General features: G+C 37.9%; 1 protein-coding gene across 2 annotated transcripts; it reads left to right on the forward strand.

Annotated features, from left to right (window-relative positions):
- Positions 1-231: 231 nt before the first annotated feature.
- Positions 232-20,036, forward strand: LOC121956852 (transmembrane protein 184B-like). 2 transcript variants are annotated; one of them, XM_042505255.2, is made up of 10 exons: positions 232-699; positions 5,054-5,287; positions 8,640-8,805; positions 11,586-11,676; positions 11,802-11,877; positions 13,190-13,281; positions 13,652-13,821; positions 14,262-14,456; positions 15,447-15,473; positions 16,464-20,036. In XM_042505255.2, exons 2-10 carry the CDS (start codon positions 5,054-5,056, stop codon positions 16,691-16,693), a joined length of 1,281 nt encoding a protein of 426 aa, XP_042361189.1. In that variant the 5' UTR covers positions 232-699; the 3' UTR covers positions 16,694-20,036. The 2 variants fall into 2 exon arrangements, with proteins under 2 accessions (XP_042361189.1, XP_042361191.1); XM_042505257.2 differs by lacking the exon at positions 15,447-15,473 and having other exon boundaries at positions 234-699.
- The last annotated feature ends 710 nt before the right edge of the window (positions 20,037-20,746 follow it).

Raw genomic sequence — 20,746 nt, forward strand, 5'->3', positions numbered from 1 at the left:
TACTTTACATTTTCCTGATTACACTTACTTACTTTTACTTTTGTAAGATTTGTAATGCAGCTCTTTTACTCGTACCAGAGTATATTCACAGTGTGGAATTGGTACTTTTACCTAAGTGAAGGAACTGAATACTTTCTCCACCATTGACTACAGTTTGTACAAAGTTACATCATTGTAAACAGCAGAGACCAAGGAAAATGAAACCGTGACTGCGCATGCGCCAACAGCAGAGTTTTCAGTGGCAGCTGCTGTTGGTTCAGTGAACTGCTGGTGGTGATGTGGACGAAATAACGGTCCCTACTTCATCACCTCTGGACGCGAAATGACGAGATAAAACCAGCCATTTAAAATATTTTCTTGGTGTAACTGCGTAATTCGCTTCTCATAGGCGCGTTACATTTCTTTGCTTTGTTTTGACTTTACAGCGAGAAGCAACAACAAGCTAGCTCCAGGCTAGGAGGGCTAGCTAACGTTAGCTAGCAGCGTAGATATAACGCTCAGCTGCCGACACTTGCCAGCTTTATTTCTAAAGAAAGAGGCAAGTTTCTGGGGTTCAAACGACAATGCAGCGATTAGATAAGTGGCTGGCTTCCCTGTGAACGTTGGCCAGTTAACTTTGTCTGCTCCAAAAGGGTTGAGATGATGAGCTAAATTGATGCTTTGATTGAAACCAGCGCAGATCAGACAACTGCAGTGGAGGTAAGTAAAACAGCAGGATGGAGTCATCACTAAACACCATCTTTTTCTCACTTTAGCGTGTTTTTGTGCACTCGTAGACTGTTAACATATGATCGAAATCATAAATACGCAGGTAAATATTGCCCCCGATGGATTTTCATTAAACATGATGTCATCTATGTATGTATATATCTATTGAGAATACATACTTAAATTATTATAACAATGTAAGTACGGTAATATTACATGTTTATAGAAGACAAAATAAATCAACATAAGAGTTATAATATATATATATATCCATGGTTTATAAATTAAATCATATTTTGCAGGACATATTTGGTTACAAATGATATATATTTGTATGTTTATGTATGTATACATGTCTGTGTGAGTATATATCTCATATCTATTTATGTATTCATATACGTTTAAATAAGGAAGCATATGCAGAATTATTAACTAATGAATAATGGAAAGGGTGTGGGATTAGATATATTCACACTTATTCTCACTCCTTTTTGAACATGTAATAAGAATTGACTGTTGTTTTATGCATTATTCTTTTGTTGGTTTGTATGTTTATGGTCTTAAAAAAAGTTTCCTCCAGAAAACAGCGCTGATATGTTTAAACTGTTGTAAAGGTTAGCAGCTGGGGAACCTGCCCCCTCTTTCTTTGTGGGGTTTGTTCTCGCTACACCCAGAACAATTGAAATGAGTTGTGGTCACTGTTAAGTAGCCCTGTGGTCCTTAGTGAATCTGTTTGATTGAAGACAACCTCAGTGGCTGGATACTTTACTATATGTTTCAGGCAGCTGTCCCAGCCTTTGCCTAAGGACATACAGTATGATGGTCTGTCACAAAGACAGCTGATTGGATTGAGGTCAAAGTACAATGCATGTTTTGAAACCTACCCAGGGGTGCAGTCAGCAGGACTGACTGGTTGCCTTTCTCTTGTCTGTGACCCAGCGGGAAGCACAGAGCTCTGTTTTTGTAAGGTGCAAGCTGGAGCTAGTGATTTTTTTCTCTCCACAGCTTTATTTAACAAAAATATGTCAGGCAAACGAAAACAAACTTGAATGCACAGATAACTGACATTCTATAGAGGACATAAAAAATAATAATAAATAATTATCAATACATGAATAAATAAGAATCTTTAAAAAAGAATAGACAGACAGAAACAAAAGCAAGCAAATAAAAATAATTCATATTCATATCACATCAGGGGGTTTTGACAAATACAATTTTGTAATAGTATAAAAATCTTTTACTTTTTTGTTATTTGTAAGAGCAAGAGCGGAAAGCGTTAAGTTGAAATCAGTCAAGAAAATATAAAAAGAGGAGTATGATCCTAAAAAATGTTGTTTATAGATATAGAATTTAGCTGGAGCTTGTGATCAACGGTATTGCTTGTTTGCAATGAACACTGTTCAAGTGTGCTCCATATTTTGAGGTATTAGGTGATTTCCATCAGGCTAGGCGATGTGGCAGAAAGATACCACAATCTTCCCACAGTTGCAGTATATTTCATGTGTTTGGACACAGCTGTTAAATAGTCTGCATTTCTGTTACCGAAAGTCAAACTGTCAAATTTATCAGCTTTGTCAAAAATCTTTGTGCAAGAAGTTTGACCAAGTAATGACTTTGTAATAAATAAGATAAAATAAATGATAAAAAATTAATATACTGCCCATCCATAAGTTACACCGATTTAAAAAACAAAGAAGTGAATTCTTAATCTGGTATTTCTTTCCCAAAACTGTCCAGGTAAGCAGAAAGCAATGTTGCTGATGTTTCTTTGGCTTAGTAGTTTAAGGTGAAAACGCAAATGGCCTTTTCCAGAGCGGTGTTTGGTTTGTCTGTTCTGGGCTAATAGCAGCATAGCCGACTCTGTGAAAGAGGACCTGCTACCTATGAAGATATAAAAAGCTCATTCCAAAGTAATAAATACACAACAGTTCTTATTTTCAGATGGTTATACACTCATAAAAACATAGTTATGAATTTTAAATCCTATTACTGCCAATATTCGCCTCTAAATGCTACACACTGGACCTTTAAACGTATTGTGTTGTGTGTGACAGACTGACGTCTCTCTAGTTACTGCATTGCCACAAGCTGATTGGGGCTTTGGCAAGTAGCATGACTCATCCATAACCACATTGGGCGCCAGCCTATATTTAGCAGGTACACAGGGGGTTTGAAAGTCATTGTGAAATTAGTTTTCTCTGTGAATGATTAGATTATTGCCTTTCTAGAATCCACACCAAGAGACTGGTGTATTTAGAGAGAGATGACAGATCTGCATTAATTTGATCATGCGGGTGGTGGCGATGGCACATGGAGCATCTTTCTGGATGCTTTTGATGTTGCAAGCTCCTGTTTGGCAAGTTTTGTGTTTTTTATTAGTCCAAATTAGTGCTGGGTAATTATGTGATGCACACTTTTTGTTTTGTTTTCACTTCTTAGAAATCATTTTTGAAAATTTGGACATGGGTGTTTTCCAGTAGAAGTGATATCTTTCCATTCTGTTCACGTGGCACAAGGCAGTGTAAATATTATGATTGATAAGTACAAACCCAATGAAGTATTCAGTGGCGTTTGGATTGTGCAGCTCTGCACAGTTGGCTGAGCTGTGTGGCAATGAATGCTAAGAGAAAGTGAGGCACAAACATGATACTTCAAGCTGCTCAACACTGGAAAAAGTTATCAGATTCAGTAGGCGGGGTTCCATTAATCCAAAAATTGCACACCTGTAAATGGGGATTATAAACCACGCTGAATGTCAATTTAAAAAAAACAAAACAACAACTCCCATTTATTTCACAAAGGTTTTTTACGCTCGCATGAGGTGCAGCAGCAGCAGGTGCTACAAGAGGTGTTATTGCATCATATAACTCTTCAAAAGCTAAGCAGATCATCCAGAAGTTTTTAATCGACAATTCCTCTGTGAAATCGTGGACTATCACCTCACAGAAATCCCTCATATGTGGCTGCTCCCACATGTAAGGGGTTTGCCTTTCCATTATCGCTCGCATAACATACCTACATCACCTTCGATTAGAAATAATGATGGCAAATGCAGTAGCTGAAATAGAAATAAACCTGGCAATTTTTTGAACATACATCGCCATGCTTCTTTGAATGTTATCGCATGAGGAGAAGTCGCATAACATCATTCAGTTGAAATGCAGTCATCTTGTAATTGTGTTTTATAGACATTTCAGTGCATTGCTTAAGTTTTGCGCAAATCTTTAATGAAAACCCGCTTAGTGCTGCACTGTTGCATTTTTCCAGATGCATTTTTCATTTCTGGCATTGCAACATTATTGCGTGGTTTGGAAATGTGTGCTTATCTCGAATGAGATCGACCACAAACATTATCTCTGCACGATCTAATCTGTGGCGTTTCATAACTCACTGTCATTGAGCATTTTGAGAAGACTTCTCTTATTTCTTTGTCTTGCCACCTCTTTCCCCTGAAACTCCTCCTCTCCACCCGAACAGTTTTTCATCTTCAGAGATCTCTTACGGGCCAACATCCTTTGTGAACATTTTTTTCTAACTTTACCAGGATGTACTTGTAACTGTGAGGCTAAATTCTTATAAAACGTCATAATTCCAAGAATTTGGTCACCAGGAGCTTTGTACTGGGAAGCTTTGTGAATGCGGCCGTGATATAATCATGCCTATCTTTTCATTAAACATGGATGAGGTTACATTATCGTTTTACTCTTTTAGCTCCGTCGCTGGAGCCTGAACTTTGGTACTAATTTGTGTAAAGGTGTTTCATTATTCTAAAGAAATATGTCTGTGTTTGGTTTCATTTCCAGCTACACAATACTTCCTCATTCCTCAGCAGAGCACAGAGAAAAAGAAGGGGGAGAAATTGGGTCAGCAGCCCTCAGCTCATTGCTGTCACACTGATTTGTTGTGTTTGACTGATCCCCCCACCCCCATGTGTTGGTGTGTGTGGTTTTTACGCTTTTTTAACAGCCTCTCCTCACCCACCCACCTTATGCCTCCTCACTCCTTCTGTTTTGATCTCGCTTCATTTGTCTATCCACGCTGTCTCTTTTGCACTGTGGATCTGTGCAATGTCCTACTTTGCTCTGCTCTGTATCTTTTTCTGTTTTCACATTCTAACATCAGCGGATGTTGGCTTGAGATTTAGGTCTTAGACTGTGCAGGCCTGTTGAGATACATTTACACATTGCAGTGATTCATTCAGGCTTTGGAATGTCTGGTTGTGCAGCTACTTGATATTTCTCATAGGCTGCTGCTTATTCAATATGTCTAAGGTAAATTATCTTGCAGCACCTAAGGAGCATCTTCTTTGATTAAATCTTATATCCACCCTTTGTTAATACAGATGGGTCAACTGTGGCGGCGAGACATCACCCTCTCAGGGAGCTTGGGGAATGACTCTCCTGTTGGCATTGCCCCAGGGCCCCCAGCCACGGTGGCTCCACAACAATCCAACACTTCCTGGGTACCAGAAGCCCCAGTGGTCACAGCAGAAGAGCCAATTTTCCTCATGACCTCCACTGCCCAAACGATATCAGGTTTTTTCGTGTGGACGGCTCTTCTGATCACATGCCACCAGGTAAGAAGAGCATGACATTTTGTGGTTGCAGATGATCTAGTGGTCTGATCACTAAACTTATGACTTCAAGGTTTCAGGTTCTGTTTCAGCAGCTATTTTGTTTATTAACATAAAGAAGAAGGTAAAATATGACCTAGGATGTTAAGTTAGAGTCAAGATTTTTTGTTGGAAACATGCAGTCAGACAACCCATTGCCAAGTCAAGGCAAGTCACTTTTATTTATAAAGCCCATTATCACAAAATACAGTTTGCTCTAAGACCCTCACATCGTCCAAGGAAAAACTCTCCAAAAAAACTGTAACGGGAAAAAAATGGTAGAAATCTCAGGAAGAGCGACTGAGGAGGGATCCCTCTTCCAGGACAGACAGACGTGCAATAGATGTGCAATGCTGTGGTCTTGTGGAAATTAATGACATTTTTTATTTATTTATGCTGCTCTATTAGCAGGCTGGTCTTAGATTTCGCCATCTCCGTAGTATTTTCTGTCACTTATCAACCAAACACAGAATGGACAATCTGCTTCCTGTTTACGCCAACAAGAACATGTCCAGTGTGTGTGAATGGTCATGGGATTTTTGTATTCAGACGTGTTAGTATGGACTGAGATTATTTCTGAAACAGTGCTAAAATGATCATATTTGTTTAAAAACAAAACCCATTAGTATGGATGTGTCTTTCTCATGATGAGTCTACCCACTGTTCTTCCTATTTTTAACCCTCACACACTGAAGGTAGGTTTGTTGAGTACAAGTAGCTCCTTTTCACCAAAAGCAAAGAAAAAAAACTGTTACATTCACACCCAGGAGCATTTTTCCATGAGCCCCTGTATGGCTCTGTATATGCATGCTCACACACTAAACACATGTATGCACTCACAAAGTTTCACATCCTGTGGGGTGAAGGCTTCTTCCAAATACTGACAGACTTTCCATGTAGCTATTCCATGCTACTTGTTGCACATTGGCTTAAATTGAGCACTTACACTGGGATATTTATTCTTCATGCACATTTCACACTTGTATGAATGGAATGAGACAGTTTTTATTAACCAAATCCTTATGAATGACAAAAGCTGGATCAGCTGTACTTTTTTAGGGAAGTCTACCATCAGAATAAGTAGTTCCTCTTATGCCTTGTTTCCACATAGCTGTGTGTATGCAAGTAAGTCAACTGGAAGTTTGTTCATCCCTACAGGGACCTCTGTGATCTCCAGTTTGTTAAACTCATCCTTCTGTTTTTTTTGTGTGTAATTTGCCTCAAGTATGTTAAAAAAATTGAACTTTTGTGACAGTTTTCAAACAGACCATATGCCCTGTGCATCACTATCCTCTATCAATCTGTAAAGAGATGCATTTTTTGTGCAAGAGGAATGCTTCTACTGCTAGCTCACCTAGTACAACTGAGCTAGCTAATGTTACAGCTCAGCCGAGGAGGACGACATTAAGGCCAACATTAGAGAGATGACAGGAAATGAGTAGGAAAGATGAGGAATGATGTTTAACGAAAGGTCTGGTAGGGATGGGACGATATATGATTTTATTACATAAGATTGATAAAATACACCCACAATAAGTCCACTACCAGGACATTTGTGATTATTGGGTTCAATAGCACCTTAACAGTATACTGTGCAGCCAACAGTAAAAGAGACTGCCAAAATAGGCTACATTTGCACCAATCTCAAAAAACACAAACAAAAAGTCAGGCATATTTTAGCAGCATCTTAAGACTTTTAAACATATATTGATTATTATCGGGATAATTTTATAAATCGCAATCATTTTTATAATCTTGACATGAAATTTTCAGATCGTCCCATGCCTAGTCCCTTGCTGATCGAACCAGAAATGTGGCAATGCCTAGGCCACCAGCAAGCCGGGTAGTGCAAGATTGATCAACTGAGGTTGTCTATGCCCCCTGAAACTAACAGCGTGTGCTGCCTTAAGTGCTGCTTGTCTGTAGCCGGTCGAAGGATCTACATTAGGTTTAGAATATAGCAAGTAGGAGTGGATGATCTGAGGAAAAACTAGGGGAAAATAAAGATGAAAAGTGACACAGTCTCCTGTGTTTTGAAAGTTAAGAGAAGTTTTTTTTTTTTTTTTTTAAATTTAGGTGTTAGTGGTGCAGATTAGTGCATTGTAGTGCATAGAGGCTGTTTGCGTCAGTTCATCAGCCCTCATGTTACAGTGAGGTATTCAGTAAGCGTCCCTTTTATTTAAGGGGAGATCTCTTGTACCTCGAGGCTTAGGTTAACGATTTGTCCTTCATTGTTCGTCACATACCGGCTTAAAGAAGAGCACTCTGTCACTCTGGCAACAGGTGCTCCCAGCTCGACTTCAACATGAAAGAATAGGGGATGGATGTGTGTGCGTGGAGGAGGGTCACCTAGCAACAAGCCCTGTGAGCGGAGTGCACCGTCTCGCTTGGTGTATTGTCACCCACTGTTTATTATTTTACCAAAGGTGTGTGTCTGTTTACAGAGCAGGAAAGGTGATATGTTGGACATTGTGTAAGTGGAAAGGAGCCGGATGGAGCAGACAGAGGTGCTGGTGACAAAAGGCAATAGGAGTGATAAAAAGCCCAGTATCAGTTACGAGAAACAACCCTGTGTGTCAGTGCTTGCACACAACACACACCTTACAGAAACACTGTACTCCAATGCAGTATACTATATTCTGACCCGTACTGACAGCCAAGAGCCTGATGAAAACACATATACATCTTTCATGACGTAGCAATTAGTTAGAGGAAGCTGAGGAATAGTCCACCCACAGTTTCTGTCTGTTTTTTTAATGTGGCAAATACAGTATGTGTTGCTGTTTCATGTAAAAATAATCTATGGTACAACAGTTTTTGTAAGCATGAGGGTTGTCACAATACTGGAATTTCTATCTTGATACCAATACAAAGAAAGAAACTATTTTTGATTCCTCAGGGGGGTTGCATAAAATTAAAATGCATAAAAAATGTCATTTTTAAGTTGCCTCAAGTAGTGCAAAAAACACCAGTAAGCTTACTGTGAGCTATCGCGGACAACAATATTTTTATGTTGTCTGAGGTAGTGCAAAAAAACTAAAATAAAACAGCAACTATAGGTGGGTTTCCATTACAAATTTGCATAAAAACATATGCAGTATTTTTAAAACGTCATTAAAAACAACTGCATTTCCATTAAGTGATGTTGTGTGACTTCTGTTGTGATAACACGGATATTTATGATTCACTTGTTAAAGCATAAGTAATAAGCACACTTTTGTTTTAAGTTATTTCAAATAGCTTGTTGAATAATTGTTCCTTTCATTGGAGTATTGTACAAATATTATAGACCTTTTCCCTTTCTCGTTTCTTTCAGATTTACATGCACCTGCGTTACTACAGCTCTCCAAATGAACAGAGGCACATAGTGCGGATCCTCTTCATAGTCCCCATCTATGCCTTTGACTCATGGCTCAGCCTTCTTTTCTTCACCAATGAGGAGTATTATGTGTACTTTGACACAGTTCGAGACTGCTACGAAGGTGAGTGGATTGAGAAGCGCTGTGCAATGAGCTGCTACACGAGCATTTTATGCTGCAGGCTGGATTATATGCTGCAGTATTTGGCATGCAAACGGCAGAATAGCAGTGGGAGCGAGTGTTTTGTGATGTGTCTTTTTACTCCCAGTAGAAATAGGGGTATGAGAATTTATGTGTGGCGATACCCCAGTGGCAGATGGCCTTTGTAGTGTCTTCACTTACAAAGGTTGCCATCTTTGTCCTCATGTCTTTGTGGCCCCTAGGGATTGCAGGGGAGGGGAGACCTGTTTCCTAGCAACTGTATGAAAACGAGCAAATCCTTGAGAAGGTTTTTAAAAAGCATCTCACTTGTGTGCAGATAAATCTTAAGCTCGTTCTTTATGTTACCAGACTGTAAGTCATCTACTGTCACTGGAATTTCTTGCAGTGTCCATGCAGGTTTTAAAAATGATTTATTGAACAAAGTATAATATGGTTATTTTAATTGAAATTTCCATTTGTTATTCCATTATCACATGTGTGTGATTGGAATAAACCTGCTCTCAAAATACTTTTTTAAAATTATTTTTGTCTGCCAGCTGCTTTCAAGATAAAAGCAGCAAAAGAACACTTTAGAGTTAAAAAATACTATATGTGTATGTATGTATGCAACATTAACAAAGCCAGCACTGTGCTGCTGACTGAGTTCTGGCAGTAGCTTGTTGGTGTGCTGCGATCTTACTTTTAAACTCAGCCAGTTTAAACAGTAAAGAGAGCCGAGGCAGTGGGGAGCTGGTGTCTGTGGGTTACCCTTAAATTAGCCTGAGAACACCTGGGGCAGCAAATGCAAAAACATTCTGCTCTCTCAGGACCACCAATTACTGGGATTAGTATGCAGTCCAGTCAGGTTTATTTAAATTTTTACTTCTCAACAAAATGTGCCAGAGCAGGTTGTGATTACCATTGCATTTATTAAAGAGGACCTATTTTTCTTATTTCCAGGTTCATACTTGCATTTAAGGTTTCTATGAGAACGTGTTTACATGCTTTAATTTCCAAAAGACATTATTTTCCTCATACTTTTGTGCTAGAACATCTATATTCGCCCTCTGTCCGGCTCCTTAAGCCCACTTCCAGAAAAAGTCCAGTTAAATCTGATTGATCAGTGTTTCTGGGGTCCTCTATATGTCAGTGCCTCTACACCATCATTGCAGTCAGAGTAATGATTGCAACGGTGAATAGCACCACTTTCTACCATGAAAGATCACCTATAAATGATCTTAACACAAACAAACATGTTCCAGCAGGAATCTGATCTGAAATTGGGGTGAAATCTACAACATCAGCAACCAAGATTAGTTGTTGCTCTGATGTCAGCATATAGCTACATGTGGTGGTGCACTTGCATCCAGGGAATGACTGTGTTAAGTTGCACTATCTCACATCAAAAATTCACAGTAAAGGATCTTAACACAATCATACATGTTCCAGCAGGAATCTGGTCCGATATTGGTGAGAAATTAACAACGAGACAAGATTACATGTTTCCCTGATGTTAGCATGTAGCTGCATGCAGCAGGGGTATGTAATGTAAACACTTGAAGTTAAGTGCCTGGAGGATATGACCATATAAGGAAATCTGTCATGATCTGACATCATCTTGTAGCCAAAGGTTTATAAAAAAATGTAATGAAACAGAGTATTAAGAACAGTCTGGGATTACTTCCACATACATTTACGTCATTATTTGAAACTTTGGCCACATTAAATATGACCACCTGACATTGTAAAATCATACATGTGACAGAAAATAAGAAAAAGGATATTAGATCCCTTTAATTAGCACCATCCATGGTTACATCAAAAGCAATCAGTGTAGCTGGCTGCATTGATTTTGTATCAGATGTGTCCAGAGGATAGAACATAAAGAGATTAAGACCCATCTGCTGTAGCTTCACATTTAGGCCTGCAATGCTGTGGAAGGATGATATAAAACACCACATGAATGTGACTTTATCCTTACTAGCAGTAGTTTTGTAACACATTACATAAGTGAATACCAAAGCCTTAAAGATGTGCCGTTTACTTTACTTACTTTACTGTAAGATCTGTATTGTTTATCTGACTCATTCGTATTATGTGACACTATTGTGTGGCAGTGTGACACAACCATGACTTTTTTCAGTAGTTTGCTTTCTTCAGCAATGTTTCAACAAGCGTCCCATTATCACAGGGCTTTTCTCCTGTTCTCAGCAGTCAGGAACTATACCTTACAATTATGCTTTCGCTTATAGCTCACACACAGCAGTACCCAATCATTTCTAAGCCTGCTGACAGGGGTGAATCACCTTTCTGCCATGAGATGACAAGCTCAGCAGTTTTGAAACAAAACCAACAAAACATTACTGTAATTATGACAGTTACATCAAATGCTGACAACACTGTATAACCAACTGACTGGTGCTTTAACTACCATGCATCAGTATGATATTTGAGTCTGTAAGAAACATCCAGTTAGGGCTGTGCAATATGATGAAATTATTGTCGTCTGACGCTAAAAAGAAATCCATTGTTTTCTATAATGCTTGTTTATTTTGTTTACATCATCTATATATAGATGATGTATATATATATATATATATATAGCCTAAAACTATTATGATCTTGCCCAGCACTACATCCAGTATTACCAAACCCACAAATGTACATTTATTATGGCTGGTTGATAGAGTGTTGGAGTGATTTTACAGACACGAATGTGCAGCCTAAAAAAAATCTCCTTATTTCTGTGTGACACCCTTCAGCCTTTGTCATCTACAACTTTCTGAGTCTGTGTTATGAGTATCTGGGAGGAGAGAGCGCCATCATGGCTGAGATCAGAGGGAAACCCATCGAGTAAGTGTTATCAACTTCCCCTTTTTTCGCCTCCATTCTTTCTTTTTGGTATGAAAAATCATGGTAAAATAGCTGCTGACTTTTCCAAAAATGTTTGCCTTGTATGAACCTGCACTTCACTTTAGGTCAAGCTGTGTGTATGGGACCTGCTGTCTGTGGGGAAGGACGTACTCCATTGGTTTCCTCAGGTTTTGCAAACAGGTACAGATGGCTCATATATCGTGCAATGTTTAATATTACTCAAAGGGTGTTATGATTATTTTTTAGTGTTATGCTTTGTAGAAAGAGAAACTGTTCACTCTCATGATTGTATCAGTTTTAAACATTTTTTTGTTTCATTTTTACTACAAATTCAGTATGATATAGCCATATTCATTTCCATATGGTAGGAAAACTCATTTCCAGAGAGCTTATTCAAATAACTATCATGTCAATTTTTGATACCCAAATACACTTTGCCAGATGAGATGCACTTCTAACACTTGTTGAGTCATTCTTTGAAGGTGTTATTCATAAATACTTAATTGAAGATAGTTCTGACTCTTTGAATTGGGGTTATATGAAATACTTATCCATAGTCCGTGTATCACCTACAATAGATGTCAGTCAGCACATGCTCAGTTTGGAGAAACATGAAAGAGTATTGGCACAAAAAGTGTACGCTATGTTTAGAGTATTTTTGCATCTTAACCTTGTCGTCATGCAGTGATTTCTGATGGGAAATGGAAGCTGTTATATTGCTCTCTGCAAAGCCAGACTTCATTGATAAAAATAGTAAATTAAGCTCACTAAACAGAGCAGCTGCTGGTCTACAGCTGCCTCGAAAAATTATTTTGTTGGTGTTATTGTGCAACTTTAGCATTAAAAAGGGTTTGTTCAGATTCCCCAAAGTCAGACAACGTCACACACTAACTACTTGTTCGAGGAAGCGGTAGACCAGCAGCCCCCGTGTTCATCAAGCTTAAATTACAGTTTTTTTCAATGGGGTCTAGTGGTTTGACAAGAGCTTGAGTTGGGAACTGAAGCCAATAACGACTTCCCAATCATAAAAGGTTGTATGATACCAAATTAAAGAGGTGAAAATTTGTCTAGATCTAGCATAAAATTAGACTGATATGGATTTTTTTTAGGTGCCTAGGATGCGTTTAGTTGCTGCCCCCATCCACAGAAGTACATTGCTTAGCTTCCATGTTGATACTCCTCTAAACTGGGGGCACACCGACCAACATATACTGTAAATACTACACTGACTATGGATAAGTGCCTCATACAACCCCACTTCAAATGATCAGAACTTTCCCTTTAATATGTTTGTCATTGAAAATCGCTTGCTATCAAAAGCTTTACACTCAGTTTAGAAACTTTGATGAAGACTCTGGAACATAATGAAACAAGCTCATGTTGCATTGCTGATTTTTACTGACCTGGTTCTCCTGATAACATTATTCTCTTTTTTCCTACCATGTTTACTTCCTCTCCTCTCACTCACTTTCCCTCACTCTCGCCTCCTCAGGCAACTCTGCAGTTCTGTGTGGTGAAACCCCTCATGGCAGTGATCACTGTCATTCTTCAGGCCTTCGGGAAATACAGAGATGGAGACTTTAAGTATGTTTCCACAACAACTTACCCACTGTCATTCATCGCATAGACATCTCCCTGAGCAGGGATTTCTTGTGTTCTGACTTGGTATCATAACAGATGCGACTTCATCCCTGAAGTCTTTTCAGTTGAACCTGCTTTCTGAATGCAGACAATGTCTATTTTTAATGAGTGAACATTTTTAAAAGATATGAAATCTTTCGTTATCTCTATCGTGCAGTACTCAGTTTATTAATCCATAATGAGGGACGAGTGCAGTTTTACCCATTTGATGCATTGTTTAAGTGATTCCAGTTTCTTTGATTCCTCACTCAGATATTAGCTATGCGTGTCATCACTACAGCACAGTCTTTTTTTCTGCGTCTCTCTCCTTTAGCGTTGCGAGTGGCTACCTGTACGTGACCATTATCTACAACATCTCTGTCAGCCTGTCGCTCTACGCTCTCTTCCTCTTCTACTTTGCTACACGAGAACTGCTTGTCCCGTACAACCCTGTGCTCAAGTTCTTCATGGTCAAATCAGTCATCTTCCTCTCCTTTTGGCAAGGTGAGAAAACCACCTTCTGAAGCTGTTAACAGCCAGGTGCACACAGCTTTTTTTGACACACAATATCCAAGGACAATCAAAGAAAACAAGCTGACGTATAGAATTTAAAATTAAACTTATGTATAGAACACAACAACAATGGGGGAAAAAAATGGGAAAAATGCTGAAATAATACTCATAATAACTTAAATTTGAGGAAGTTTTTTAATTATGGCATGCATGTTTATGTGTAACATTGTGTGTGTGTGTGTGTGTGTGTGTGTGTGTGTGTGTGTGTGTGTGTGTAAGGGGGGAAATAGATATTCATTCTCTGTTTGTAATGGGATTTTTCAGTTTTAGGGTCTCCAGTATCTCATGCACAGATTCAGAATGCAGTTTTTGTGCTTATTTTCTGTTTATGATTTGCATTTTCTCACTCTGTCTCTCTCTTTACGATTCAGGGATGCTGCTAGCCATCTTGGAGAAGTGCGGAGCCATCCCTCAGATCAGCTCGGCTGACTTCTCTGTGGGCGAGGGAACAGTTGCCGCTGGTTACCAGAACTTCATCATCTGCATTGAGATGTTCTTTGCTGCTGTTGCTTTGCGCCATGCCTTCACTTACAAGGTCTACATGGATAAAAGACTGGACTCATATGGTAAGGGAAGTGAGTGTGCATGTATGTATGCGTGCATATATGTGTGTATGTGTGTGTAAGTGCGTGCGTGAGTTTGCAGTTAAGACACTGATGAAAGGTGTAGGCTGGTTTTGAGATCTGAAAACTGTGCAGATAATAACAAAGAGAGTCTGTATGCTATAGTGTGTATTATTATCTGCTCTGAAATGGTTCTCGACACAGACTGATTTCTGCAGTTTTACAGAACTGCTCTTACCTCACTCTTTGTGTCCAAACTTTTATACTTTGATTTATTATCTTTGACGCTCTCTTTTAGGGCTGCACTGAATAGTTTGAAGGTTCATTTATAACATTTACATTAAATTCTAAATGAGCATTTAAATGTTGCGCATGTTTTCTTGCATATCTATTCTTTCTGCTGAAACACAGTATTTGTGCACAGATTCATAATAGAATTTGAATTCAGTGGCAGCGGCAAAGGATATTTTCCAACTTATGTGATCCAATCATGTCCAATAACTAAAAATCTAATTTAATTTAATTGTATTTAATTTAAAGGCAATAATTTATTGCCATTTAGCTTTTCAGAAACTACGCTCAAAAAATTTTTGCTCTTCAGCTTTATGCATTAAAAGGGAAGCGTGTACCTGTATTAATGGGGCACTCAAACAGCACCTAACATTTATTCATCCAAGAAAGTCAATTTAACTAGAAAAGTCTACCTCATTTAATGTGATGATTAACTTCACTCAAATTGAGGATTTTAGGGATTTTTTAAGGTGAAGACATCATGAAATATGACAACAGACTTTAAAAGCATGATTTGAAAACCTAAATAGAAGCTTTGAATGTAAAACAAAATGACATTAAGTGCAGCCCAACTCTATATATTTCAATTGTGTCTCTCTTCTGCTTTTCCTTCATTTTCATCTTGACTTTCTTGTTCTTTCTTGTTTCTCTTTGTCTCCTTTTTTTCCTTTTCCTCTCTTCTTCACTGTGCTGCACTGAAAGGCTCATTTCCTATCTATGGACAATACGGTAGGTCTGCCGTTAGTTGTGTTTGTGTCTGTATCTTCCTCAGTTCTGTATGTTTTCCTTCACGACAGTGCTTTTCTTTGCTTTTTGTGGGTTTATTTGTGGTTAAATGTCCATTACTTTTAACATAACTTTTTTTTAGTTCAGCATGAACTCAGTTGATATATTTAAAATTGTGAATGTGTGGCTGTCTTGTTTTGTTTTCTTATGTTCAATTTGCAGACAGTGAATTCAGTATTTTGTTTATTTTTCTCACTCATCTGTAGGGATGGGGATCGTTAATTTTTTTGATATCAATACCATTATCGAGACTCCTTAACGATCCAAGTCTTTATTGATACCATTGTCGATATCTTTCTATTATTTGGTGGAAAGCCAAGGCTGGTTTTGCGTTTATTGCTTAACAAGTGACTGTTTCTGAACAGAAAAAAAATGTGTAGCTTTCAATAAACATGGCAAACATGACTGGCAAAAATATATCTGCAGCTTTTTCCATCTCTACTGTCCATCTTATATTTATGGGGAAACAAATTTCTGTATTATACAAGTTTCTCATGAAAAACTAAAATTTCTTTTTCTTAATGTTACATCTGAACACATCTTGATAACGTTTTATTTACTTTTGCCTAATGGTCATTTTACTGAACTGACTTTGAACACATCAACCTCAACCTTATGCAGCCTCCTTTATTTAGCTATTTCATGCTTATCCTGCTGATCTCAACTGGGATTTCAACATTTCATCACTATTACGGGATTAGTTACAAAGTTTGGGTGTGATTGCATAAAAAGTACATGACTCAACTCAAGATATAATGTCACATTACAACAGTATTGATAAGTTCAAATTCAAAGAAAAAGCAGAACTGGGTCCTCAATAGAATATGGTTTCAGTCCCCATCTCTACTCATCTGTCACTTTCACATGCCCCTCCCTCTCCATCAAGTTATTATATATATCTCTTTATTAATAACGTCTGTACCTCTTCTCCAGGTCGCTGTGCCCCCATGAAGAGCATCTCCAGCAGCCTAAAGGAGACCATGAATCCAGGGGACATGGTCCAGGATGCCATCCATAACTTCTCCCCAGCTTATCAGCAGTACACGCAGCAGTCCACACTGGAGCGAAGCGGGGGGCCACCCCTTTCCCGCAGCCACAGCAACCTCAGCACCCGCGGGGACAACGAAAAAACCCTGCTGCTCAGCTCCGACGACGAGTTCTGAGACTCACGTTACTCCTGTAGCCCAGATTAAGTTTGTATCAGCCATGTGAGACAAATCAGATCTTTTGTTGCCACCTTTACAGGAAGATTGAGTTTTCTTTTCTTTTTACATTTAGAAAACAATAAAAAGATTCATGTCAGAATTATGAAACTGTGGTTAACAGACTGGGAGAAGAGTGTTTTTACAAGGAAAGAGAGGTTTTAATTGGTAGAGTAGGAGAAGAGGGGGCACAATGGGTATAGAGATGTTAAAAATATAGTTTGGAAGAAATAAAGTCAAGATGTTTAGACATTAGGTTTATTAACCAGTCAAGTTGTCATTTGTTTTGATGTCATAGAGGCCATTACTGACAGAACTACCATATCATATGGGTACAAATAACCGTGCCTGCATATAGAGTCCTCATGCTGCACTTTAAACTCCTCAGCAAAAAATTACATGACAGATTTAAGGTGTACGCTAGAGCAAATAAGTGCCATCTTCATCTGAAACACATGGCCTCCTCCATCTTTTAGTTTTTATATCTATTCTCAATCCAAACTCCTCCTCACCCCTCTGCCAGTTCTGCCTCGTACCGAAACATTGCCAAATATAGGGAGTACCATGTGCTCTAGTTGACAAGACACACTGTCTTAAAATTTAGAATTGATTTATAGTCAAGCAAAACTAAGGAGCCTTTGAATTGCCAGGCTTCGTTTTAATATATAAGAATTTAATCTTTTTTTTATTTAAATGTTGTACAACCTTGAAGGTATAACTCATTTAAAGAGTAGTTTGTTGGAAAATTTGTTATTCCAGATATGTTATAAATATTCCGTGTTTGTTTTCATTTTGTTGTTATGAAGAAGTGACTCTAAGGTGTAATTGTATGACTCTGTTGGCCTGACTTGGATCTCCTCGTTCATTGTCGTTTGTGGAGCAGTGAGGGAACAGCTGTGGCAGAGGTTTTAAGCGTGGGCAGGGGAGACTGATGGAAGGACAACACCCTCGCAGATTACAGATTACTGAAGAAGCAACACTTCCCCGCAGATCCGGCCCAGCTGTGATGTGTTGCGGATTGTAATCCCATAATTAAGGGCATTACGTGTAGCACGGATCAGGCTTGCCTCTGCTGGTGGTGTTTGTAATGGCATCACTGCTGTAGTTCGTCAGGACCTTGGTTGCTACAGACTGATAAGGCGTTGCAAAGATGTGTCAGTGCAAACAAGGCTTTAAAGGTCCCATGTTATGCTCACGTTAAGGTTTATTCTTTTATTTGGGGTTTCTATTACAAAATATCTACACAATTTAATGTTCAAAAAACACTGTATTTCTTATAATGTCAGCCTGAAGATACCTGTATTCACCCCCAGTCTAAAATGCTATGCCTGCCTCTTTAAGACCCCCTTTATACAAAGTCTAGTCTGCTCTGATTGGTCAGTTCTTTCACATTTACACTTTATGGATTTGTAAAGAGAACTGGATACGGCGTTGGTGCCAGGCCCTTGTTCATTTCTAGGAAAGTTTGCCAGTGGTGCATGAAGCCAAAAAAAAGATTGATTTCTGCAGGATGAAATTACCTGGATGTACTGCAATGTGGGGCCAATTGAGCAGGTGCACTAACAGTGGCAGAGCGGCTAATTTCTGGTTTAGTGCTGTGCTAACTTGAATGGGGATAAAATGATTTAATTGTGCGGCTCTTCTAGACATTTGAAATGTTATTGCATCGAATGGATCGGTAGTGAAACAAGTCTTTTTTTAGGAGTTGTAACCCTCAAAAAATGCACGGACTGTCGGCATTTATCTGTGGATTGAGCCTTTTGATACTTTCACACTATTTATTTGGCACCTTTACCTGCTTTATAATAAAAAAAGACTTGGAAATCTGACTTTTTACCATATGGGACCTTTAAATCAGACTGGACTCACATCTAGAAAAGGAATATATTGACATTAAAACTTGGTATGCAAGATGCGCTGACTGTAGAAAGACACTATGGCAGTGATGGAGGGAAGAAAAAAACCCCGTGGGAGTCAGAACCTTTAGGCCTTCCTGCCATCTTCTGTTTCTTATTAATAAGAGTTAATTGTTCATACGTTTTCAACTGATGTTTAATATGCATTTTAGCAGGGGCCATTGTAGAAGCTGCTTGTGGTCGTGATCGTAAATGTTTGATGGCACAGCACAGTGATTTAAGAGCTGAATAGGTCCTTTTGACAGGTGACATTAGGCCCAATGCTGCCTCTAAATGTGCAATCATCATTTTCCTCCTCTTGTTATGTTAAGCGCAGACTCCAAACCGATTTTTACAGATGGGACTCAAGTCTGTTGACTGCAGCTAAACACAGTGAAGTCCTCGTGAGTAATGAATGTAGTCCGGATCAAAAATTAACAGTCAAATCGATGTACATCCTCAAAAGCAAAATTCTCTTATGAGAACAGATAGAACAAAGTTTTGAAAAGTGTGTGCTAATCCCTATACTCAGTTATTAATGCATCACCTTTGTAAGTGACTTTCCACTTAACCTGTATATGGTTAACCCTTAGAAACCTGGATTGACATTGGTTTAATATCTTAAAAAATACAACAAAAAAAACTGGGAAAAAAGGGCAAGAAAAGTCCTGCAAATTGCAACAAAAAAATTAGTAGATTCAGAAAATTATTTTTAAAAAGCTAGGGGAAATTTTAAAAAACAACCCTATATTTTTAATTCTAACAATTATATGTTTAAAATTATTTTACAAAATTGTTATAATTTGAAGCAGTTTTTTCAGGTCTGTTTTTTTACATTCCTGTTTGTTTTTTGTTTGCTAGGGGGTTTTTGTGCTAATTTTCAGGTAATTTCCTTGTACTGTTTTACTAATTTCATATTAATTCCTGGGTCATTTTTTAAGTTACTCATTGCCTTCTCCCCAATGTTTTGAAAAAAAATCAAGGGATATTTTTTTGTGGTTACATGGACTAAAATGGTAAATTAACTGCCTTTTATTCTGCCCCAAGTTAACAGCATATCAAGCATCTTGATAAAAAAAACACTGTCAAATGATAATTTTGTTACTATGTGATTGAAAAGCTGGATGTCAATCACAAGGGTGAATATATTTAACCAGGAAATGTTATACCAGAGAGGGAGGAATGCTGTAAATAAAGTTCAACTAAGCACTGCGAAACATTCATGATGATGACTGTAATGGCATTGCTTGGTATAGTGCTTTTCTTTAATATTTTAATTTTCATACATTCTCCTGTTTTATTTCTATTGTACACTTTTTAATTTGTATATTGGTAATATTATCTTGCTTTTATGCTGTATTGGTTCCTGTTGGTGTTGAAAAGGAAATAAAATACAAGTGCAAACAAGATATTTCTGACAGGTTGTTGTTCAACTCGGTTGTAGACACCATCACTGCAACACAATGTAATGTTTTTTGACAGTATAGAATAATTTCTCCTATGAAATACACTCTAGAAATAAGAGGTGTGGACTCAAGCATGTGACTTAAACTCAAGTCAGACAAGTCACAAATTGGATGACTTCAGCCTCAATTTGACAAAACCAAAAAAGACTTCTGACTTGCTGAACAATGACTTTGTCCCACTTCTGCTAGAAATTACCTACCTAATAGTACTCCATCCAGTGAATACAAAACTGGAGGGCACCATCATGAAACCTAAAATATACATTTCTTGCTTTTAGTTTCTCATGTTTTGATTTTAGATTTTTTTTTTTTACATTTAAAATATTTGACTATCAATTTAAGTTTTAAAAAAAACCCCAAAGCCTAAAAGAACAGAATAGTCAGCAGACAGTATTTAATTTCCAAGAAGGAGCAGGGACAAGTGAATACTTATCAAATCTTACCCCTTTTTTAAAAAAATATTTTATCAATAAACCTAATATTAAACAGAGATGTTCGTTTTTTTCTTTCTGATCATCTATGAACAGTAATAAATAACAAATAATAATAATAATTATTATTATTATTATTTTCTTCTTCTTCTTCTTCTTCTTCTTCTTCTTCTTATTATTATTATTATTATTATTATTATTATTATTATTATTATTATTATT

The sequence above is a fragment of the Plectropomus leopardus genome, chromosome 18 (genome assembly GCF_026936395.1).
Source record: "Plectropomus leopardus strain MGB_pleo_1.0 chromosome 18, ASM2693639v1, whole genome shotgun sequence".
Lineage (NCBI taxonomy): Eukaryota > Metazoa > Chordata > Actinopteri > Perciformes > Serranidae > Plectropomus > Plectropomus leopardus.